Source organism: Sphaeramia orbicularis, chromosome 12, assembly GCF_902148855.1.
Source record: "Sphaeramia orbicularis chromosome 12, fSphaOr1.1, whole genome shotgun sequence".
Lineage (NCBI taxonomy): Eukaryota > Metazoa > Chordata > Actinopteri > Kurtiformes > Apogonidae > Sphaeramia > Sphaeramia orbicularis.
Window position 1 is genome coordinate 34,724,297 of NC_043968.1, and position 25,747 is coordinate 34,750,043.

Below are 25,747 nucleotides of genomic sequence, written 5' to 3' on the forward strand. Positions count from 1 at the left end.
AGTTCTGCCTCCTTCCTCATTAATGACAGTCTTGTAGTGTCACTAAAAAGGCCTCTGGTGAATGAATTCCTCCCCCCTGATGGATTATCCATGTATTGCATGCATCTAATTATATACATCAGGTTTTTCAAGAAAAAAAAAATATCAGTGATTATGTAGAGGGCTTCAAAACTCCTGTATCAAATGTGATAGGTTTGACGTTATAGGGTTAAATAGAATGAAAAAAATAAATTGTTAAAGAGGTCACAAACAACAAATTCAATTTGATTAAAATAATGAGAATCAGTACATGATATTTTACTGTATTTGTAGACTTATGCCTAGAAGAACCCTAAACACAAAAGACACACAAATCAAATCTGATAAAAAGAGTAATTTTACTTGACTAATTTTTTCCTGTGCGTATACCTGTCTGTCAGAAAGAAAACCGTTTTGTCAAAGAACTACACAACCTGTATAAGAAGGACAACAAGAAAATTAACAAGAATTTTAAATTGTAAGTGCATCAGATAATAAAGCTTTAATATCACCAAGGGGCATGACTGAATCTACCTTCAGGGCAGGTGCATTAACCTTGGCGTACACCAAGGTTAGTGGTGGAAATGAAGTTTAGTGGTGAGAAGTTTACATGCACTCACCAGGGACATGAAAGTCATGGGATTATTGAGCTTTCAATGATGTCTTTGAACTGTGCTTTTTCTAGGGCAGAATGGTTGTACAACATGAATCTTTAATAGCAAGAAACACACAAATTTGGCACACAAGTGAAGATTTATTTTGGGTTGTCTGAAATTAATACATGGTCAAAGTTATGCATACTTGAGGTGAAATTATAAATGGACCCACTCAGATTATTAAGGCAGTGATGCTGAAAGTTGTAGAATGTCCTTAGACTTGCAAAGGCTTCTTAACTTCCTATTAGTGATGGTGAGTTATTGCTTCTCAGTGCCAATATAATTTTAACCAACACACTTCGTAATGGAGGTAGTACAAGAACAAGGAGCTCAGTGCAGATCTGGAAACGAGGATCGTACAGATAGACGAGTCAGGTATGTCTTCAGAAGTGACCGGAGAGTCATCTGTTGAAACAATAACAAGTGCAAGTCACTGAGGGCAGATTCCAATTTACAAGAATCCAATCACACACCTACTGACACAAGAAACAACAGAGCATTAACTAAACCTACCGTGAACTGGGAGCTGTGGGAACAACAGCCCCATCATGCAGGTTTTACATCAGCATGCACCAAGAAGCTGCCATCCAAAATACAAGTTCCCATCTCAGTCTCACCCTAAGTTTTCAGGTGATGACAAAAGCCTTGTGGAAGAAAGTTTTAGGCTAAGATTACAGTTATTGAAATCAAGGTTATTATCGTTAACGAAAACGAACTAAATGATGAAAACTAAAATTGCAAAAACATTTTTGTTAACTGAAATAAATAAAAACTCTAATTAAAAGAAAAAAACAATAACTAACTGAAACTGTATTGTGAGCTTACAAAACTAACTAAAACGTATAAAAATTATGGATAAAATTCCCTTCGTTTTGGTCTTTGTCAATGTCTGATTGATATCAAATTGATTTATTTCGCTCCAGCAATTTTAGCTAGTGGCAACATATGGCACTTCACAGTCTGTCATGTCTGGTCACTGGTGGTTTCCAGTCGTCTTCTGGTCCCCACTCTACCTGGAACATACAGACTAAAGCTGGGACAAAGCAGCACAGTCCTGTCTGGGATTTACTTTATTGATACATGGGGTTGTTTTTTTTTTTTTTTTTTTGTGCACCGTGTGTGTGCCTGAGTGACAGAGCAGATCTAAATGACAGTGTCAGTGTTGAACTAGCATCCAGGTAAAGACCGGAGAGTTTATCACCATGAAAAGGCTTTCCAAGGGCTTAGCTGCACAGTTTAGAAGAGGAGAAAAGAGGAGGCAGAAAAATAATCCAATCACAGAGGTATGTAACCTTTTATAATGTTAAAAAACATTTGATGTTACTAGCTACAGCTAGCTGAACTGAACTGAAGCAAAGTTGGCTAATAATGGAACGGTAGATGATTAAGATATGAGATATCTGCTAAGATGTGGGGTTTACTGCTGCTGAACTGGGTTATATATGTTTATAAGTGATATATATATATATATACATAGTAATCAAATTTTTATTTTCATTTTCATTCCCACTTAACAAATAAAGTCCCACAGAGGTATTTCAGGTTATACAACATTACTGGAACGGATTATTTAATATATCATTTATGATAACCTGTAAAGTTACTGCACTGTCATAAAACCACATGTAGCTGTTTAAGTGTTGATGGGACAGTGTGACAGTACATAACTCCTCTAAACATTAAAGTCAAACAGTCCTTTAAATTCTTGTCAAGTTAGGTTTGTTCATCAGCTTTGAGTGGCAAGAAATGTTCTTTATGGAAAATTAATTAGCCCTTTTCAACAATAAATTCTTTGCTAGATGGAGTGGGTCCTGCTGAGAGGAGTTTGCAGATATAAAGTGGTAGTTCTCATTTACGTCATGTATTAACATCCTGTCTGGAGGAGTGGTCATGTGACTCCTTCCATATAATCATGAAATGTGAGTACAGCTGAGTGGAAAGAGTTAAAGAAAAAAATAAAACCAAACCAAATTACATTATTGAAAAGAAAAGTTTAATTACTAGATTAACTTTATGCATGCGTGCGTGTGTGTGTGTGTGTGTGTGTAATCCTATGAACCAGGCTAATTAATCTTCTGTATTCGCTCTTTCTGTGTCTCTGCAGTGTTTTTTTTTTTTTTTTTTTTTTTTTGAAGTGGATAATTTATTACTACAGAGGATGTTTCATTAGAATATAAGGAGCAATAAATCGTTTTATTATTCTGCTTGTTGTCTCTGTCTACCTTTCTGCCTGTCTGTCTTTACTAAAATTAACCACTTAGCTCTGCTAAACACGTGTGTGGAGCCACAGTGTGCAGATTTGGCTGGGATTTTAATAAGTGCCAATTTGTACTGAGATAAACTCATGAAGTATGATAGGCATATTTTCTCAGAGGCGTGTTTAGAAAATACAAGCAAGTCTGGCCATGATATAATAAGCAATGGAGGACAATGATAGTAGGAATATATGAAAAAAAAAAGAAAAAAGCAATATCTTTCCTAAAACACAGCAATTCAAAAGTATGATAAGGTAAAACATGCGTTACAGTTAAGGTAAGATACAAAAACAACATTACAGAGTCACATACACATTTAAGAAAAGCAGAACATAGGAAAGGTAAACCTGCTTGTTATAGAGCAAAACATTATGAAAACTAGATGAACTGTGGCTGGACACTTTTCCATGTTTGTCTTTATAGCTGCACCTTTTGTATATTTTCATAGCTGTAAAATTGTGATAAATTTCTTATAAATAATGATGCAACATCAGACATTTTTGTAGTTTTTGCATTGTCCTAGTTTTTGTTATACACAATAAACATGTGTAGAAACTACATCATTAGGGGTGAGGTGTGAAACTAACATCATTAATGAATCACTCGTCGTCTGTGCTATGTGATACAACATTGTGACTAATGGTGCGGCACCTTGCACATAAAACTCTAATTCCACTGTCACATACTACAACAGGCCGGCTCCTGGTGGTTGTTTATAGGCATATGCCGCCGCTGAATGCGACGTGTTGATGCAGTTTGACGTTTTTATGTTCCATAAACTGGCAGTAATGCAGTGACATGGGCTAATCACAGAAAAAAATTTGTGGTACCGATATGCTGATGGAAAGTGTAGAATAGTAAAATATGACTGGTAAACCATTTATAGGCAACAGCAGTATCTGATAATGAGCACTGAGGTACATCAGTAAGAATCAATATACCATAAGTCAATGAGAAATTGGAAACATGAGAACTATAAGCTTTGAATGATCACTGTCTAATCACCCTAACATCCATTATACTGAAGCATCTTGAGAAAATAATATTGTTTCAGGTCTTAGGTATGAATGTGACCCACTGTAATTTGATTCTACATGGCATGTCCTTTTGTACATGTTGCATAGAATTTCTACCACTGTGAGTGCCCAAAATGATATTTCGGTGCCATGTTTATGGGTTTTTCATCTATGTTAGAAGACTTCATGTTTTCATGGAATGGTGTGTCCTGGATGATGAGAACATGAATATCATCACGTAGCAGATCACAGTGTGTCAGAGTAAATGCTGCAGTGTCTGCCCCTGGCATTACCAGCTCTCCAGTTTTTTTGCCCCTCGGATAACTTCGGGCTGAAGGGGTATTGTAATCATTTTGTCGTCTGTCTGTCTGTCCATTCAACAACATAATCACATTATCTGACAAATGCATTGAGATATCGGCACCAAATTTATACTGTGGATGCATCTTGGCATGGAGCAGAAGAATATTGAAAATAGGTGACCATGACCTACTGTTTCAAGGTCAAACGTCCTTGTGCGGTTATAATATCTGAGTACTTTCAAATATAAATATGTATGCAATACATTTTACACATAGATAACCTAATCTAAATTTTAGGGTAGTAACTTTCAACTTAGAACATTTTAAACAAATAGTTCATAAATGATCTCCAGCACATGCACTTTACTATGTTGCACATTTTAGAGTTTTACTTGTACTCTGTCTACATTAATTATGTTTCAGTATTCTTTTCTCACTAGGTTTTTAGGAATTGTGTGCTTCTGTGTTGTGTTGTTTGTTGTATGAGTGACGTCTCAGATGATTTGCTGTCACAACAGACAATGAAGCTTTTCTGATTCTGATTCTGAACAGAATCTTACCCTACATTTGGCCGAGGGGTATTAAAAGTGTGCAGCACATTATGTTTCTGTTTGTACAGAATGAATTTAGGCCCAAGCGCTCTGATGTTTTCAACGTTAAAATTGTTGATGATACAGTGATGGTTGGTTGATCATAGAACTTGAAACAAGATATGATGGATGTGTGAATGAGTTTATTACAGTAAGTGATGTTGCACATCACTAATAAAACTGAAGAAATAACCTTTGACCCACCGAAAAATTGGTAGTAAGTGCATTGAAGTGCATTGAAGTTGTAAATGAAATTAATTTGTTCAATACACTCTTATGGGAATAAACCTCATGAAACATGGCAGAATCCTTGGCGTTCTTTTACTGTAAGGTCTCAACCACAACTACAATTGAATTGTTAAGAAATAAATGTTTTATTTAATAAATAGAAGCTGCAAATGTTTGACTCAGCTGTTAATCAAAGCTGACATAGACAGCACCCAGCTATCACTCATCGAGCCAGCTCCCATAGCTACACATCACTTTGTGCCATAGGATTAGTGAGAAGGGTGAGTTATATAACCACAGACCCCCTGCACAGTTGATCCTGTGGTGAAGTTTCAAGTTTGGCATTTTAACACAGAAGAATATGGAAATTCATTTGTTTTTGGAGCCAGTCTCAAGAGGCTATTTTGGAAAGTGCCCTTTAGCGTTGGTGAAATGCTTAATATGATGTTATTATGTTGTCTGAAATGTATGATATAGTGTTCCCATTCACACACCATGCTCTCCATGTGTCGTAAAGAGGCCCCTTCTGGAATAAACAGTTCAATGAATAATGACAAGTCCATTCTCAGGCAATCATGGCATGATTCACACAAAGCCTCCTTATGTCGACAGGGGCGCTAATTACAATATGTCGTCCATATGACGGTCTGTAAATACAAAGAGCTCATGTACCAGTGGACCATATGTCTCCATATGTCGAACAGTAAATGAAATGGTGAACCACAGGTTGTGGTCAGACACCGGTTGTTGCTACATTTCTTGTCACCGTCTGCATACAGTGGGTCTCTAAGCCAAAGCTTTAATTAAACCTGGTTACACAATTCTATGGTCGTCATAACTGTTGGTTTTGTTCAGCTTCAGAGGTTGTGGCTTGGTCCCAAGTGAAGGGGATGAGACAGACCATCTTTGGTAATGTATCACACCCTCTCTATGGTGAAAATGAGTTTTTGCCATCAGGACGGAGGCACAGGACACCCCTTTTGTCGAGTTTCCTCACTCAGAGACCCTTTGTGCCGGTGAATGCAGCTCTGTTAAACAGTATCTAGTGTGTGTGTGTGTGTGTGTGTGCACTTGCATTTTGTTGTTCTTAATTGTTGTTTGACACTGATGGTGTTGAGGATCATTTGGTTGCAAATGTTTTGTCTTTTCTGTTGTGGTTATATTTTTTATGACACTTGCCACAAAATCAAAGCGATTAACAGAAAGGTTAACAAATGAAACCAAGAGAAAATAACAATGAAACATGATAAACCATGTGGTAGTACAGCAGCAGTTTAGGAAACAGCAGCACCCCAGCCTCTTTCTGATCAACCTGCAATATTGTACTCTCAACTTTTAAGTCTCAGTTTGTATTCCTCTGTGTATCTGGAGCACTTTTGGGTAAGCGCTTCCACTTTCTTGGATTGCTGGTGACTTTAGAGCTTATTAGTGTCTGTTAAAGTGCAAACTTCAGTGTAACCTGTTCGTCATTACCATTTCTCACAGCTCTGAGATGACATTCTGTAAAGGTGGAATCTGTGAAAAAAATATACAGTTTGGGAGTCTGTGAGAGTCAAAACACTTTTTTAGTGCTGCCTTTGACATACTTGATACGATAGGAATAATCCAGAGTTTATACTGGGACAACAACTGATGCTAGGTCAACCGACGGCAGGATGCAAAGGCAAAAGGCATGATGGAGGAAACAAAAAGAAACAGATGGCGCAGACAAAGAGTCATTTGTGTGACAAAATGTAAAGAGAAGTGAACAGACGGAGAGAAAAGAAGAAAAGAAGATGGTAGGGTGGGAAGAGGAAGAAAATGAGTAGATGAAGAAAGCAGATGGAGAAATAGGAATGAAAATAGAAAGACAGGCAGGATGAAGATGTTATATAAATGCCCCATCTGCTGGTTAATGAGATTCCCTCTGCTAAGAAACACGGAGATCTTATCATCCGTCTCTCCAAGACCATGTTTAACTTGGTTTTAATGTGTCTCAAGCAATCCAAACAAGTCCAAGTTGACAGCCGAGACTCATTCACACCTGTGCATCCAGATGACTGTCTGTGTTCAGGTTTGGTTTAGGCCTATGTCACCTCTGCAAGAAGGTTAAAACACACATTCCTACTGTCAGTCAGATTTAAGCTTTAGAATATAAGACTCATATGTGCTTGTGAACTTATGTGAACTTTGCTTGGGAGGCTGTTTTGTACTGCTGGTTAGTTGTTTCTTGACATTAGCTATGTAGTTCTAAGCTAACAACTGTCTCATCCATGATAACAGCATGAACTGATTTGTATGCAAAGAACTCAAGTCATTTGTCCACAAAAATCCTGATGCTTAGTCCACAAATTATTCTATTCTGCCTGTCTATAGGTGCAACAGTATGTAACAAACTGACCATCAGCTTAGAAAGGCAGTCGACTAATGACGGTGTACAACACAGTCACCTACACACATTTAACATCAACACTCCAGCAGATGCAAATGTTATGTATTGAACCATTAGGTGGAAAAAAAAAAAAAGATAAAAGGCACTCAAACAATTGTGATTGGCAAACAAGAGCAGGACAAGATGAAACAGGTCCTACACTGAAGATATTTTTGTCACATTACGTCTTTGTCTGGGATGCTTCAGGACACATTAGCATTTGTACCACACAAGATAAGTAGACCCACACATCCACTTACAGAAGAGGTCTGAGTGATTGGATCACAAATTGTCTCAGTGATCTTTTACACTTGGACTGTAATAGTGTTTGCAACATGGTGGTGCAGTGGCTAACACTTGTGCCTCACAGCAAGAAGGTCCTGGGTTTGATTCCAACACCAGTCAATGGGGGTGGGACCTTTCTGTGTGGAGTTTGCATGTTGCCTGTGTGGGTTCTCTCTAGGTACTCTGGCTTCCACACACTTTTAAATACACATGCCCACATAGGACTGTAAACCACAGCAGATAAGACGTAAACACTAGGCATACACCGATACCACTTTTTTCCAGACCGAGTACGAGTACGAGTACTTACATTTGAGTACTTGCCAATACCGAGTACTGATACGAGTACTTAATAATCCCTTTCCAGTTCTTAGTTCCTTTTGTAATTGTGCTTTATTGTCGTCATTTGTTTGACTGGAACAAGGTGCTGCTACCGACATTTAATGCATTGGAATGAGCGTTTCTCAAGTAATCCACCAGGGAGCGCCGCTCTTAATTAACCATAACAAATACAAATACCACGAAAAAGAGTAAAGTTTTTTGAGAAGAAGAAGAAGAAAGTCAGTAATAACAAACATGGAGACGACAGAGGCAACACTGATGTGATACTAATATTGCAGCATTTTCGCTAGTAAGGTTTAAAAGCTTAGCTTCAGCAGGTGGGGAAAAGATAAATGAGCGATAAGTTTCATTTTCACTTCCACTAGCGGTGGTCCGCACTGCTCCATACTCCTGGCCCAGCCCTGGGTAGTTGTCATAAATCTGTCAGTAGTTTTTCTCTAACTCACAGTGGCTCTTTGAACAGATCCTCTACCTCCACGGTACCCGGTGGTATTCTCCGTCTGGGTACGCATCCACCAACACCTGGAAAACGGGTGGAATGTACGCAGAGGATGGACAGAATGCTGCGTCCGTATCTGTCTGTGTCTTTAACGTTACTTGCAGTCAGCGTTACTTTTATCACTGTCATTTATTTTGAAAAATCTCCACACTCTTCACACACATTATTCCACCGCCGTGTGCCTGCTGTACTGAACTGTGAATGTCACACGGCCGTAAGTGGTATCGGTGCAGTTATATCAAATATCTTTTACGAGTACGAGTACACACACTGAGTATCGGAGCTGATGCCCGGTACTCGTATTGGTTTTGGTGCATCCCTAGTAAACACACTGTCAGTATAGGGTTTTACATAGAGTTGAGGTATCACATCTGCTTGACTTTAGAGTCAGATGACACCAGTCCATTTTTTTGTGACCCAACCCACCTAGCACAAGGGGGTCAGCCCATAGTTTGAAGATCAGTTTACGAGGATTATAAAAGTGATGTGCATTGGAATGTCTGAATCCATTTCCTGCTTGGTGTATGGATCCTCAGCTGAGTTATATTTTGTTTGTGGTCAGATCAAATCAAAAATGAAATTTATAAAACTGAGACCTAAAAGAATCCGGACTTATTCTTGGCCCTTCCAACAAAAGAACATGTTAACACCACCATCCAAACATATGCACCTGATAGGTTTATCGGTTAATCTAAATTGCCCATACGTGTGAATGTGAGAGTGATTGTTTGTCTCCCTGTGATGAACTGGTGACATGTCCAGGGTGTACCCCGCCTTCACCCATAAGTAGCTGGGATAGGCTCCAGCGACCCCCCCGTGACCCTAGTGAGGATAAAGCAGGTTCAGAAAATGAATGAATGAATGTAATAGTGTTGTCCATGTGTGATCCAATCATCCACGGTCCATTTTAATCCCTACAGACCCAGAACTATTTTGGCAGTAACTTCAAGCTGAATTTCTCTGCATCTAACCTTTTCTAAGTGATTTATCAACATTTATTACTTTATTCTCTGTATTTTTCAGTGAAAATCAAGTATTTTTCTGTTTATTTTACTGACTACATAAATGTTCAGAAAAGTGCAGAGTAAGTCCAAAGATGATTATGTAACAACAGAGAAAACTGGAGCAAAAGTGGCTTCCATGCATCCATTTTCTAAAGTGCTTCCAAATGTATACAAAAGTGGCTTCTTCTCTAAATATATCACTAACTGAATGCAAAAATAAGTGTCTGCAACCTCTGTCATTTATCAAACTACATGGGTTTTATTGATGAATCAATGTTTCAGAAAATGACAGTGTTTCTATGTTCACTATGGAGCTTCTGAATGTCCAAATCTGATGCCCTGATTCAGACCACAACAAAATGTGTATCCATATTGCTCAGAAGTGACTGTTTTTAATGATGCATAAGGTATCTTTTTACAGTTTTGTGTGTTTTATTTTCTTTGTGTACTTTCAGACTTACAGGTGCCATTTCTTCTCACCTCTGCTCTGACCTGTGCTGTGAACTGACAGCATTGATAGCTTCAGTTAGCTTTTCCTAAACAACACAAGACAAGACAAGACACATTGCACCCAGACACGTCTCCTCCTCCTCTTCAGTGAGACTCTTACAGGTGAAAGTGGTGCAGCAATAACTCAGTCCCACAAACAATACTGCCAGTAAATCTGTAATGTAATTTAGCTCATTCATTTGTGTTGCAAAGCTCCACAGATGTCTGAAAATGATTAAAAACACATCACAGAGCACATTCACACTGCATTGGATTTACTGTTTGATTTGTTTGTTTGTTTGTTTGTTTTTTTACTAAAATCCAACAGTTGAGCATATGACCAGGATGTGGGTCAGAAAATGGATGCTTATTTTTTATGATCTTGCTCATTTTTAAACAAGTTAATGTCCTGATGAACAACAGGCTTGTGGATAGTGATTTATAGGATTCAAGCTTGTTTAAAGACCTTTTAGTATTGAAGTAGTTATTAATTTATTAATTTATAATCTACAGGGGTTGTTTTTTGTTTTTTTTTTGCATCTGGTCCCAGATGTCACTGTTTCTAATTTAACGGGAACAACAATGCCTTTTCTGGCTGAGCGTGACCATGGTAACCACACGGGAGGGAAATAATGGAGCAGTTAATTTAACCATGAATGTGCGAGTGCTAAATTGTATGACAGCTGTCCACCAGTGATAATGAATGTCAGGCAACATCATGCTCACAGTTGAATCATCTCGTCTGCTCCCACAGACGTCTTGAAGATGCTGCTCAGCTGAAAGTGCCAGTGTAGGTGCCCTTACTTCACTTCCTGTCTCATAATAGCAGACTGTGAAGGAAAGTGTCATTAATTGGCTTTTAAAAAGAACTGTTAAAGGGAAGTTTGGTTTATCTTCTTTAACTGGAATCATTAAAAATTCACTGCAGCATCAGGAGTTGAACCTTTTGAAAAATAACAGTTTCATCAGATTTGGCAGCCAACGACACCAACCGGGCCATTTATAATATTAAACGACACATTTCCAGGTGTGTTATGGTACCTCAGTTTAAAGGTCGTCTCTGCTCGGCTGTAAAATGTCTTTCAGTTTTTACCGCTGTGGGGAAATCAAGGCCATTGATTGGCCAGACTGGCAGGGAGCCAGTCTCATGGTTACTGTCCTCCGACTCACCTCTACACACACACACAAACACACTCTGCCCTGTCTCACAATCTATATGAGACCATCATTTTCATAACTCATTCCTTAGGTCCTCTTTGACATCTTCTCAATTACTAAAAGCCCATTCACACAGATCAAACATTATAGGTCTCCTGTGAATTAGAAATGATTCCTCTACATCTGTGTTACATGCAGTGCATTTGCATGAGGGAAGCAAAGTTAAGTCGTTAAATATCACATCACATATATGACAAATGTGCCTCATTTCACTGATGATTACCAAAGCAGCATCTGTCATGTTGGAAAGACAGACTCAGAGAACTGTCATTCCAGTTGGCACAGGGCTGTTATCACAGGTCCTCTGTGTTTGGGTAAATAAGGTGGATAATTTGTGGTGCAATTTTTACTTTACAAATTACAGACACAGCAGGTTCACACGGGATTAAGATTGCAAACACCCTCCTCAATTATTACAAATTACTAGAGGTCCCCAGGTAATACTGCTCCTGTGCAAATAGGGTTTTAGTTTGCATCTGGCTGTGTGTGTGTGTGTGTGTGTGTGTATACTATCGCATATGGGAACCTACATTTATTTCCACAGTCAGTTGTGGAGACAACATGCAGCACCAGTCATTAAATTACAGGGCTAAGGCAGGTTTTAAGGTTCGATTTAGTTTAGTTAAGTGTAGTCAGACTAAAAACCTCCAAAAATAAATGTGAAAATAGTATAAATGTCAAAAAAGAAAACCCACGTAAACTCTCCCTAGCTGCTCCTCACCTGACACTAGTTTTAGCCTCTTGTTTCTGCTGCTCATTAAAGCAGTTATCCACTTACCTCTTCTCCATCGTATTCTGATGGGTTTTTTTTTTTTTTTTATGGTTCCGTCATTTTGCAGCTTATGACCATATAAAAAATAAACCTCTTTATTGAAGCTTTTCACTGAGCTGAAACATCAGTTATTTCCTCAAACACCTGAGGAAAAAAACACCACTCTTTGGGGTCTTTTGATTAAAAAATAAGCACAGCTACTACTGATATGTGTTCGACTTTCTTTGAATATGAATGTATAATGATGCATCTATATGCATCCAATGGATATATACTAGTGGCCTCATTGTTTTAAAACTTTAGCTTCATATGTAAGGGGAAGAGGATTATTATTCCCTGTTTTTAATGCTTTTCGTTTTAATGCCCTTTCCCCTGGTGCCACCCTCTGGTCAGAGTTTACACTTTTAGTTCTTAGACTACCTACCTCATCTCTATGCTGTTTATTCCATGCAGCGTTTTCACATGATGTGGTGTAATGAACACTGGAGCCTCCAGCATTCCCTCCTGTAGCTGTTTGTTATTTGGGTGCTGCAGGTTTCTGTGGGGCTGCAGGTTGTCTGGTGGCTGTGGTGCCGTTTTAACATTCAGGGCTTCTCCTCTGTTCTCTCTCCTTGCGTCTGTTGAATATGGAGCAGCTCTTATCTGAACGAGCTGAAGATAATTGGTGGACAAGTGGAGCTCGACCGCAGAGAGGCGGGGTGAGAGAGACAGAGAGAGAGAGAGGGAGAGGGGGAGGGGGTGATGCTGAAAACAAGAGAAATACGCAAATATGATGTGTGAAGTAGAAAAAGAGTCAGACTACGAGACAAAATGCGACTGAAGGGAGACCAAGAAAGAAAAACACGACAATGAGCAGAGGATGGAGAGGCGTCATTTTCTCTAGAGAAGAAGCACAACCAGAATAGAATAACTCCCAGTAGTCCTAAAGTCCTAAATTAAAAATTTAGAGGGACATTTTCTCCACAGTACAGACACAGTCATACTGAGGAGGAGTTCTTCAACAACCTTAGTTACATTTTCATGCAAATAAAGAATTAATTTGAACCCAATATGAAAACGACCCGCTAAAGAAACGGTGGTTGATGCTTGTTCTATGTAGCGCTGCTGTTTGATTATTCAGAGTTGGTGCACAGAGATAAACATCTTCATAAAAGAAGACGAAATCATTAATAGAGTCGCAATCAAAGCTGACGTGATGGGAAACGGCAGTGTGATTTCCTGTCTGTTATCATTTCCCATTGCTGGAAGAATTTACATTTTTCATTCAAAAACCAATACAGCACCCACAAATATTAGTTTTATTCAAGACAAAAGCACCGAGGCCTCTCATATGAGGGGCTGAAACCGGTGAGACTTTATTATTTTTGACTGAAAAATGACTGTGTAAGGTATAATGTACAGTGCTGTGGTCATTACTGCAAAATAAACCCCAACTGGGTGATGCACGATGCAGAGGGGTCTAGAATCACCCTGAATAGATTTATACCCTGCTTATTACCTGGCTACTTACTTAAGAAAACACATTATTTATTGATTTAAAATAGTGCATTCTACAGCTAGAACTGCATATACCATAATAATGTAGCACTATTTAAAAATAGATGACTGTAGAATACTGTCCTTGACCAAATAAATGCTTCAGTGATTTAGTCTTGCCCTTTGATAATGTCTGATAAAGTTTTGTAGAACATAAGTTTTAGAATAGAAACGGAGGCACAAGGTGGTGAGATGCTGACTTTTACTCACAAGTACGAGTAAAAACCTTCGACAAGGTTTTCGATCCTTCCTGCCTGGTAAATGCCATTGTCTTCAAACTTCATGCCTGTTAAAAACCGAAAAGGCAGGAAAGACAGATTGTAGTAGCTCTCCATAAAACAAGTAAAATAAGCAGAAGGGATTAGAGATAGACACAGTACTTGGTTTGGCTGATTCATTGGCACCAATAGGACACTTTACAAACTCTTGGCAATGACGAATATTAGGGTTTTTAACTGAAATCAAATTATAAAGTAAAATAATAGCTAAAAAAAAATACAATCTCTTACAGTTATTATGAAGCTCAGTTTAATTTTTTGACTAACTGCTGTGACTTAGATGTTTACTGCAACACTTATCCATGCTCCAATGAGGCATTCACTGTTTGATTAATTACTTTTTGGCTTCTTCCTGCTCTGAATTGTCATTATTGTGTCAAACTCTAACAAGTGGTACTGGGCACAACAAACCTCGCCTCCGTGCACGTATTGTAGCGTATTTTGACATGGATCCAGCTGATGTCAGCATATCGATTGCCTCGATATATGTGCCAAGTTTAAAATAAATTGAAACAAAATTTATGTTTTTATAGACATTTGAAATTTTGCCCATTATAAGTAAAAAAGGGGAGAACATTTTTTCTTTTTTGTAATTCATAAAAAAATCTGAGCTTTGACCTGCTTCTCCCAAAATGTAATGACATCTATTCAGGGTCACTGGTAATTTGTAAACCCAATTTGGTATGAATTCAACCAGCAGTTCTGCTGCGACAGACATGTGAATCTTCACCCATTATAAGAAAATGGGGGGAAAAAAAGAGTTGAAAAATTCATTAAAAATTTGACCTTTGACTTACTTTTCCCAAAATGTAATCACATCTATTCTGGGTCACTGGCAATCTATAAACCCAATTTCGTATGAATTTAACCAATAGTTTTTTTCTGCCAGAGGGTTAACAAAGAAAGAAAGAAAGAAATGAAGAAAAAAACAAACAAACTGAACCAAAAACAATACCCCTTTCCTCCCCTTGGGGGGGGGGGGGGGGTTAAATCCTCCATCTGTCATAACCTGCATGAAAGCAGAAAATAGTGGAGGTGGCTTTTATTAAAATAAGCAGCAGGTGAAGGGTACTATTGATGCTGCAGTGAATTTAGTAAGTACAGCTTTATTTATGCCACTTTTTATACACATGGTTGAAGTACTATACACACCTAAATGATATTAATTAAGAATCTTTATTTGTCAGTATATATTTTACATGCAGCCATGCAACATACACTGAAACTGACCTTCTGCATTTAACCCCTCACTGGTTGAGCATGTACTGCAGACAAGGAGCAGTGGGCTGCCATTGTCAGGAGCAAACAGTTTGTTAAGGAACACCTTCTCTGATGGTTTGGGGAATCAATCCAGCAACACTTCAGTCACGAGCTCATACCCAAACCTTGTAGGCCACAGCTGCCCCATCCAATTTACACAAATATGTGTGCCTGATTTTCATTTTATACAGTCAACAAAGAAAAAACAATCGATGTAGAAACAGAGTGCAGGTGAAACACTCAAAAAGCCACACAAGAGTGACTTATTTACTGAGAGAGTGTGTGTGTGTGTGTGTGTGTGTGTGTGTGTGTGTGTGTGTGTGTGTGTGTGTGTGTGTGTGTCAGGACACAAAACCCTCCTGAAGGCTCATTCTGCTGTAAAGTGAAACGATTCATTTCATTTTAATTTAAGTCTCTATTGAGTATAATGTCTCATTTGCATATCCCACCTTAAACCAAACAGCCTCATTTGCATTTCCCCCTTAAGTCAAACCAATTGCATTTCCACTTGCCCCCAGCCGGCCAATCAGTTCTGCTGTCTGAGCCGCACTCATGTGAATAATGAGCTGTCAGCCAATCGCATTCTGCTTGAGAGCAGGCGCTGGCATGTGATTGGATGCTGGCTATGGGTGTAGTATGCACAGCTTTGGACTTGTGTTTCTATGGTAACGTATGCTTTCCATAATGCATTGGTTGAGTTACCTGTTATACTTTGTCATGCGGTGCTGTCTGTGATTAGTCAACCTTCAAAGGTATACTTTTTAAAACTAGTTGTAGCCAAGACACAGAGCTGAGCTGAGCAGATACTTTCAATGCTTTTCAATACAACCTGCTGTTGAGCTATAGGAAGAACTTGTCCGATATTGGATGATTCAGTTGAATGTACTTTCTACACAGTGGACAGGTGTGATTACAGACGATGTCCCCCTCTCCTGTGAGGAGACAGAATAATAGGCTCAATAAGAGTTTTGTTGTCATGTGTGTTTACTGAATTGGGTATTTTCCAAGCAGGGAACCTTATTCAAATCAGAACACCATGGTTTTTTGAGTGACTCGTCCACAGATTTTCCTTCAGGCTGCACAAAGAGTCTTAGAATGTTAAAGCATTTCACCCAGTAGGTCTTCGTGGCTGCCTTCATTCTGCTGGTGAGATGCATGCTGGTTAAAAGAGACCACCCAATGGTCAGAAGAAACACACCTTGACATTTGTTTTTACCTGATTAACTTCCAACGAGAGCTGACTGACAGCAGCTGCTGGGTGCCACTTTAGATGCAATAATCAAACGTGCAGCTCACTTTGATGGTCATCAGCTCTACGCTGTGTTAAAAACATCATCTGACGTTAATGATTTCCTTTGGCTCACAAAAATCAGCTCTACTCACACATACATGACATGACATTCTATAACAGAAAGACAACAAGTGATTTAATAATGACAAAAAACATTACATTAAAAAACTGCAAATATTACATTCAGCATTAACAATTTAAAGAAGTGGTGCCAGGCACAACAAACCCCGCCCCTCGCACATATTTCGCCCATTGTAAGTAAATGGTATGATTTTTAAAAAATCATTAAAAAAAAAGCTAACTTTGACCTACCTTTCCCAAAATGCACTGACATCTATTCTGGGTCACTAGTAATCTATAAACCCAATTTGGTGTGAATTCAACCAATAGTTTTGCTGCTAAAGTGTTAAACAAACCAAACCAAAAACAATACCCTTTGCCTCCTCTTTTGGGGGGGGTGTAATAATAGGGTTGTTCACCCAGTCATACTTCAAACCTCCTATCTGACTTCTCAGTACGTTTCTGAACAGGATCACTTGTCAAATCATGGGGCCACGGGTCAAATATTTAGTCAGTATGCCTCAAGGAAGTATCACATCCTACAAATTGTAACTTAAGTCAGTCGTGAACATTAGAGTGATTAGTGAGTCACTGCAGCATCCAGTCTGACCTCAGGACAGCAGAAGAAGAAGATGAAGTAGAGCAGGTGTGTAGATGGGATGTATTAGGCATCTGTGGCTGGTGGGAGTTTGGATCAGCTGGAATGGTGCTACACTCTGCTGTGATTAGAACGTGTTCTAAGCAGCTGTGATGTGTTCATTACCTCCTTCTACACTGAATAATGTGCTAATACTGCTAGCATGGTAATACAGAAACTGCCATTACCATACTACATCGCAGAGTACATCTTGATGAACATACATAAAAACACACACCATGTTATTGACCTTCTTCAGTATACAATATGTGCTTTGGAACATTATGAATGACACTGACAGGTTGATGAAAGCCAAGTTCACCCGTATTGTGCCCTTCCAAGCTCTGTGGTCAAAAACAGGCATTTAGTAATGAAGAACAGGAGTGTTACTGGTTTACAACTGCCTTGGTTTGGTAGTTTGTTCATTCATTAGTTTAATTCAGTATAACATGTTAATATACCAAAACCACACAAAAAAAAAAAAAAGAACTAGCTAAAAGAATAGACAAAGATAGACTGATGTTTTATGATGGAATTGTGAGTTGATAGGATTTAATTCTTAAAATTTAATGTCACAAATTTTTCATCTAATTAAAAATCATACAAAACATAGAAATGCTTTGTAAGTATTATTTTTGTAGGAGACGTTCATCACGTTTTCTTTCTTTGTTGTTAGGGAGTTCAGTTGCAGGTTTGTTGATTGTTGTTTCCTCACTCATGGTTAGATTAAATGTGATTTTCATTTCCATTTAACATTGTTTTAGTGTTGTTTTGTTTGTTGTTTTTGTACAGCCTTGGTCCTCCCTGAAGCCATCCATTCATTTAAAGATTGATACTGGTAATAAAAAAAAAAAACCTTATAAATGCTAACACTCTGCTGTCTTCTTTCATCTTGTGTTGTGTTACTTCCCTAGGGTTGGAACAAATATCTAAGAAACTGGAATTTGAGGAGTTTGCCTTTTGTAGCCCAAAAAATTCAACATGGATTTGACTCATTTTTGTCTTCTTCTCTTTCCCTGTCTGTCAGTGGTTCATTGTTTTCTTGCTTCAAAAGAGACCAAATGAGGTTGAAAGTGTAGGTGAAAATGTGTATGTGTGTGTGTTTTCTTCCTGTTTTGTTTACTTCATTTGATTTACATGTAGATCAATGAGTGAGTGCTGGAGTGTGTGTAGTGTCGTGGGATGCCTTTGGGATGCCATGGGATGATCTTTGCTCATGTGATGGACAGGTTGAGACATCTATGAAGACACACTTTCAAGATACTATCTAAAGGTTTTTGCTCAGTTTGAAGAAAAAAAAAGTACTTGCTGATTTAAGTATTTATTTATATCCTGTGTGTTTTTTGTGCTTGTGTGAAAACTGTGAACCCTGAGCACCAGAAGGAAGTCTTCTTAAATCCCTGTATGTGCTGCTGTCTGTGATTCTGCTACACTGATGAAGGTGTCTGCTACCAAAAAGGCCAGTTTGGGATTATAAATTCTAATCAGGGCCTGATCTCTTTATACTCATTAACTGGCGAGGAACAGCTCCTCTTCCTCAACAAAACAATCAAGTTTCTATAACACTGAGAAGCCTCATTTTCACCTTTTCACCTGCTCTCTTTCTTTTTCTCATCTTCTTTAATCAGGTTTCTTCACTCAAAGAAAACCTATTTCCTGCTCCCCTTATTATTTTACTCGTGGTTGAGGTGTTTGATTTAAACACCTCAACTTCTGTGGTGGTCAATAAACTACACCACTTCATTTATTCCCAAAAGTGCATCACCTCAGCACATAATCACATTATTTACGAAAAGCATTTGGAGAACCAGTTTGGTGGTGTATGAATGTCATTTCTGCCAGGCAGGGTTACAAATGTAAGTGCAGAATCAATAAACTAATATAATTATTTATTTAACTGGCGACATGTCCTGGGTGTATTACAGCTTGGCCCATAGGTGATGGATGGATGGATGGATGTTTACTTTGTATTTTTATTTTTACCTCTGTAAAACTACAAATACCACACACCATGCTATAGTATTGTATAGTATTAGTATTATATATTATCTAGTATTAGTATTATACCATGGTTTCAAATTATCACAAAACATGACAGATTATCAGCAAATTATTCTTTATTTACCACTTCAATAATACTTATACTCTGGGGCGCCGCTATTGCAATTGTGAGCCCCATGAAAGCTAAACAATTTGGGCCCTTTATAAAATCCAGTATCTTATTGTTTTGTTGGAGCGGGGGGGGGGGGGGGGGTATGTACGTGGGGTAGAGGCAGCAGTCATATACGTGGGGGTGTGGTCCATAACTAATGTAACTAATGCTGCCGTGAAGCGAAAGTGAAACTTAACATGCTTTTAACATGCCTCTATTATACAGCAAATCTTACACAAAATTTTCGCAACTTCTAACCTGTATCCACTGGACCCCCTCCACTTCTCTATGGGCCCCCCAGAAATGCTGGGCCCCATGAATTTGTCATGTTTGCACCCCCTTTATGGCACCCAGGTTGTACTCAGTATAATATTTAATATTATATAGTTATTCCATAATATTTAAAAAAAAAAATAAAATAAAAACAGCATAGTGATGTATTCCCAAGATGACAATTTCAGGTTGATTTCTTTGTCATTTCTGTGTGTTCTTTTCGTAGCTGCTCTAGGACCAAATCAAGACTAAATTTAAATGAAATGTAAATATAAATGATGATAGATGATAAAATAAGATTACATCTGTCAATCACATATTTTACATCCGTACCTGTCTGTGTTAACATAAACTGTGAATCTCTGAGTACATTCTCTAAAGTCCAAATCCACAAGTTCACAGAACAAGAAGAATTCATACTTTCTGAAAGATAATGATGGACTTTTTACCCACTGATAATAAAAAAAACTATCAACAACTGCAGCTTTAAAGTCTAAAGAAAAAATGGACATTTGACCGTGTCAAATCATCAATAATTAGCCCAAATGAGGACATGAGGACACCTTTCTATTTTCCCATTTGCCAGTTCAATAATAAAAAAAAAAAATCATCTATCAACTAATGGAAAACCTGATATGACCAATAAGTGTTGTAATAAAAGTGGGCTTCAAGATTTGTCCCTGAGGTGAGGTCTGAAGGAAAACTGTAATTAAAGTCCCCTCCACTTGGAAACATGTTTCACTGTAATCTTTGAGCGGTACCATTACAATGGTCTCTGTACATGATTGGACTGCAGGCGGCTTTTACACCCATCTGGCTCTGTGTGCTCCTCTTTTATCTGAATTTATTAAAAAGAAAAAGAAATATACACCACCTTCCAAAAAAGGAAAAAATAGCCACACATGCAATATTTCATTGAACTGCCTTTTGATTGCAGGGCACATTCACTGTGGCATCATTTGTGCGACACAGTGTTTATGTATTGCCTCAATAAATATAACAATATTTTCACATCCATAACTGCATTCATTTTTATCCAAGATCTTGTATTGATGATGGGAGAGTCCTGACATTGTCCAGTCTTTATGCTCTCTATGAAACTGATGGTCGTTTAAGAAATTAGAAGCTACTCATTGCATCAGTCAGAGTTAAAGAACTTACTGGAGCTGAAACATGTTACTCACTGCTTTAATTTTCCAATGGAAGGATCTGAATTACTTGCTTTGGTAAATAAAGGCACAGATGCTTTCTTTTGTTCAGCCTCTGTAATTCACAGTGTGCAATCAATGTGTAAACTTGAATGGGGCAGCCATGGCTCAGGAGGTAGAGTGGGTTGTCCAATAACCGAAGGATTGATTGTTTGAATCCCACTGTAGTCATGTGCCGTTGTGTCCTTGAACAAGACACTTCACTTACCTTGCCTCCAGTGTTACTCACACCGATGTATGAATTGGTGTGAATGTTTGGTGTTGGGAGGGGCCGTTTGGCATCAGCTGTGGCTACAGATGTAGTTTACCACCACCATAGTGTAAATGTGAGAGTGAATGAATAATGGATCAATAATGTGAAGTGCTTTAGGTGCCTTGAATACCACTATAGAAATCTAATCCATTATTAAAGTCACTAGCGGCATTGCACCCATGGTGCCATTGTACAATAGCATGAGAGGGTGAAATTGCCCAGCATACCTCACAACATTTGAATACAGACATAAAATTTTGCCTAGTAGATAGTCAGGTAATACTTCTATTCATTTGGTAAGTTCAGCGGCAATCGGGCCTGTGAAGGCTGAGGAAAATTCGTACAAACGCCCTGCTGCAACATCGATTGGACGGACACAATGCGTGCATTATGTAGTAGGATGCACAGGGACGAACTGGAACTAAAAAAAGGCCCTGGACTTTTTCCAAAATATAGGCCCACAACCAAAACACAATTATGCATTTAAATAACAACCTGCCAGCATGTCATGATACTCTACCACAAGCCTAGACAAGATATTCACAAAGAATAGCATTTCACACTCAATAATTATTTGTGTTAATTTATATATTTACTTACAAAGCGCTAGTACAGTCTTAAAATAGGCTTATGAAGGCTTTCAAAATTTAAAAATGAAAAACGATCAACTGTCAAAGGTAAGCTAGCCTAACCTAACTCTACATGAACTTGGAGCTTATAAAATGTACTCAATGCTGTGGGAGTAAAAGCTTCTTCATTAGGTCACTAGTTTCTGTAAATTCCTCCTGACTGTCCTTCACAGTCTAAATAGCTCAGTAAGCTTTTTGCATTTGCATGCCTCTGCCTGTCATTATGTGGCCCTCTTCTCTTTTGATTTTTCCCAGCCACCTTTCTTCTTACGCTTCATATTTGACATTTTCTCGCACTCTTCTCTTGGTTTTTGTTTCAAGTTTTGTGTATTTCCCCCACATAATAGCCTAAATAACCATATTGGCTCCATCTGTTGTTTTGATGTTAATATTGCAGATTTTTTCCTCCTGATTCACCACATCAGACGGCCATTGGTGGGATGACCGTTCTGGACTTTGACAGAATGTCCTACTGGTCAGTCCGTCCCTGGGCATGCAGCTCAAATAGAGAAAGTGGACTTTTAGGAGAGCAGGATACATCTGTGTTAACCTTTAGAAATGAGCAATAAAACATTCTGAGTTTATCAGCAAAGGAAGAAGACATATCAATTTATTTTTTTTCTAATGAGGGAACTGAACTTTTTATGGAAAAAACCTTATCAGACCCAAGTTATAATTCATAGCTGAGCATTTGCATTGAATCTTAGCCCAGCAGCAAATTCCCACAGCTGCATTACACTCAAATACAATCATTTAACTTCAACTGAAACCTTAAAGGAATTGTTTTAATTTCAATTCATTTTCCACTAAGGTAACTTTACTAAATAAAGCCAGACTTCTAATGACTTTTCCACCTGTCTAATAAATCTTTAAACTACAGATAGTCTCCATCTTTACCTTCATTCTACTTTGTCCTCCACTTCCTCCTCATTTCTGCTTGTCTACTTCTCTCCTACAAAATATGAAAACCTCAGAAAACTTCATTTATCCATGTTGTGTGGATAAAAGGATTCTTTGGCAGGTTGTTAAAATGACTCATGAGTTTCATTTTAACCCAAAATGGGATGTGCTCTTATGCTAGCATCCATTCAGCCAGAGGGGTCCATCTCTTTTTGGTTTAAGTGCTGGATTCTGACTGGATGAGGACACCTGTGAGTTTATATATGGTTGGACAGATTCAGTGTAACTGTAAAGATCTAAACGTGCTGTTGTTGTGTGTCATTGTCAGATTTGTTGGCAGTGCCCAAACATCCCTACGCCGCCATGGAGAACTGGGGACTGAGTGTCTTTGTGGAGCAGAAGATCCTACTGGATGCTGAGGTGTCTTCATCATCCTACCAGATGGAGCTGACGATGGTGGTCGTCCATGAGATCTGTCACCAGGTAGGGATAACTACAGTGTATCTCATTTTGTCATCAAACTACAATTAATTTATAGATTTATATTCCAAAAGTTGTGCAAAATTCATAAAAAAACAAGTGGTGCAACAAACCCACACATATTGTTGCTTATTTTGGCATGGATCCAGCTGATGTCATCTTGTCTATACATGTGCTGATGTCAGCATATCAATTGCCTCCATATATGTGCCAAGTTTGAAGTAAATTTAAACAAAATTGATGTTTTTATAGACATTTGAAATTTCACCCTTTTTAAGTAAATGGGAGAAAAAATAGGTGTAAAAAAATTCATACAAAATTTGAACTTTGAACTACTTTTCCCAAAATGTAAAGACATTTATTCTGGGTCACTGGTAATCCATAAACCAAATTTTGTATGAATTCAACCAATAGTTTTGCTGCTACAGACATTTGAAATTTCGCCCCCATTATAAATAAATGGGGAAAAAAAAAAGATTTTAAAAATGCATAAAAAGTTAACTTTGACCTACTTTTCCCAAAATGTAATCAGATCTATTCTGGGTCAGTGGCAATCTATAAACCCAATTTGGTATGAATTTAACTAATAGTTTTGCTGCTAAAGTGTTAACAAACAAACAAAGAAACCTTGCCTTCCCTCTGGGGAGCGGAGTAAAAATAAATCAATAAATATGGCCAATTTCACCTAATATTGGTGTTTTGTTCGTGTGTGTGTGTGTGTGTGTGTGGATATGTTGTTGTTGTTTTTTTGTTTGTTTTTGTTTTGCTTTACAGCTTATAGCATTTAGCACAAAGGCAGCCGTACAAATTTGATAGAATGTAATCTGATTGGTTGATAGTTATTTTTGCTTCCCAAGATTGTGACCAGATTCCTCTATTGAACACCAATAATCTTAGAACGGTAAGAAGTGACCATATTTTGACCAAATGGTTTAGCTGATGGTGTGATGAGTTATAATGAGCTAATGATGTAAAAAAACAAAAAAAACAACAACAAAAAAAAGCCACATTTTCTAAATGACGTGGGTTTACTCAGGCTTTATCCGTGTTAACAGAGGTTTCCTTATTTTACTACAAATGATCTAGTGGCTGTCATCAGTGCTACATTTGAGGATTCTCCTGCATCGGTTTCACTTTAGAACCACTCTTTGTTCTTTGGTCTCAGTGTAATCGTTTTCGTTCCAGGACACGAGACTTTGCAGTGACAGCTTTGATGAGCTAATGACTTTAACCGGACTATCTGTGTCTGAAGCAAAAGTCTGTTTATTGCAATTTCAGTGTTGAATATAATAAATAAGCCATCCACTATCTGCAAAGCCCTGGTTGCTTCACTTATTGGCTAATCCATGCAGGTGGCCTTTAATTAATCGCAACAACTCTGACATTTTTTGAAACAAATAAAACAGCAAGAGCTCTGCTTTTATGTCACTGTTTATCTTACCATTGAAAGGAACTTGTTATTATTCAGCTGAATTTGATACGGGGAAAACTGTGTATTATTGAACCAGTGTGGCTGACAATAGGCTGTTGGAAGGTCTTGAACTTGTAGAAAAATGGAGTGCAGTTTAAAAAGGCTGCCTTTAATAAGAAAAATGATGTGTTGAGTAGGTAACCCGAAGTGAAACAGATAAGTGCAGTTATATTCTATGATCTGTGTGTGCTTGGAAGTCCTCATAACACGCATATTATTGTGCATTTTTATTCTTCTGCTTTAAAATGTTCGTAAGTTACTTATAATTCAGCTTTTCTATGCTGCAGAGACTCATCTGAAGAGAAAAAAACACCTCACATTTATTTAAATACAGGAAAATAAATAAAAACAAGTGGTGCCAGGCACAACAAACCCCGCCCCTCGCACATATTGTAACTTATTTTCATTCATTCATTCGTTCATTCATTTATTTGTTTTGAGCAGAAGAAAAAAAACTAAACATTTTTATATGTACAAGGAACTAATATCAGAGCAAGTACATTAATAAATAAAGGTGATCCAGACAAAATAGCAATTGCCATGTACACTAGTAATAACAAAATAAATTCAATATGTATTGCTCAAAAAAGAGTCAGAAGGATAAAACTTATTAAATCCCAGCCCCATCTCACTTTTATACAACACATTACTTTTGCTTCCTTAATGATAGAGGAACATCTGTTTAGAGTCCTAATAATCAATTTTGGCATCAATCCAGCTGATGTCATCATGTCTATGCATGTGCTGATGTCAGCATATCAGTTGCCTCTATATATGTGCCAAGTTTGAGGAAATTGAAACAAAACTGATGTTTTTGTTATTTGAAATTGATTGTTTTTGTCATTTGAAATTTTGCCCATTATTAATAAATGGGAGAAGAAAAAAGATTTTAAAAATTCACAAAAAAAATTTTTAATTGACCTAGTTTTCCTAAAATGTAACCACATACATCTATCACTGGCAATCTATAAACCCAATTTGGTATAAATTCAACCAATTGTTTTGCTACTAGAGTGTTAATAAACAAACAAACCAAACCAAAAACAATACCCCTTGCGTCCCATTAGGGGGGGCGGGTTAATAAAACAATGAGGAAGCCATGCATAAAATAATCATCCAAAGAAAAATATAAAATAATGTTTTTCTTTTGATGTATTGGTCTGTGACTGTGCATAATATCAAGTGATAAACTGCATGGAAATTCTGTATTTCTTCATTTATTGCTTAAAGCTGCA

The 25,747-nt window shown here is 37.8% G+C and overlaps 1 protein-coding gene across 1 annotated transcript in view; it reads left to right on the forward strand.

Annotated features, from left to right (window-relative positions):
* LOC115429709 (thyrotropin-releasing hormone-degrading ectoenzyme) overlaps positions 1-25,747 on the forward strand; it is a 265,248-nt gene that overhangs the window by 112,786 nt on the left and 126,715 nt on the right. Inside the window, exon 5 of the mRNA XM_030149384.1 lies at positions 22,890-23,044. Coding sequence (XP_030005244.1) covers positions 22,890-23,044 — 155 coding nt within the window. The remainder of the gene's footprint in view (positions 1-22,889; positions 23,045-25,747) is intronic.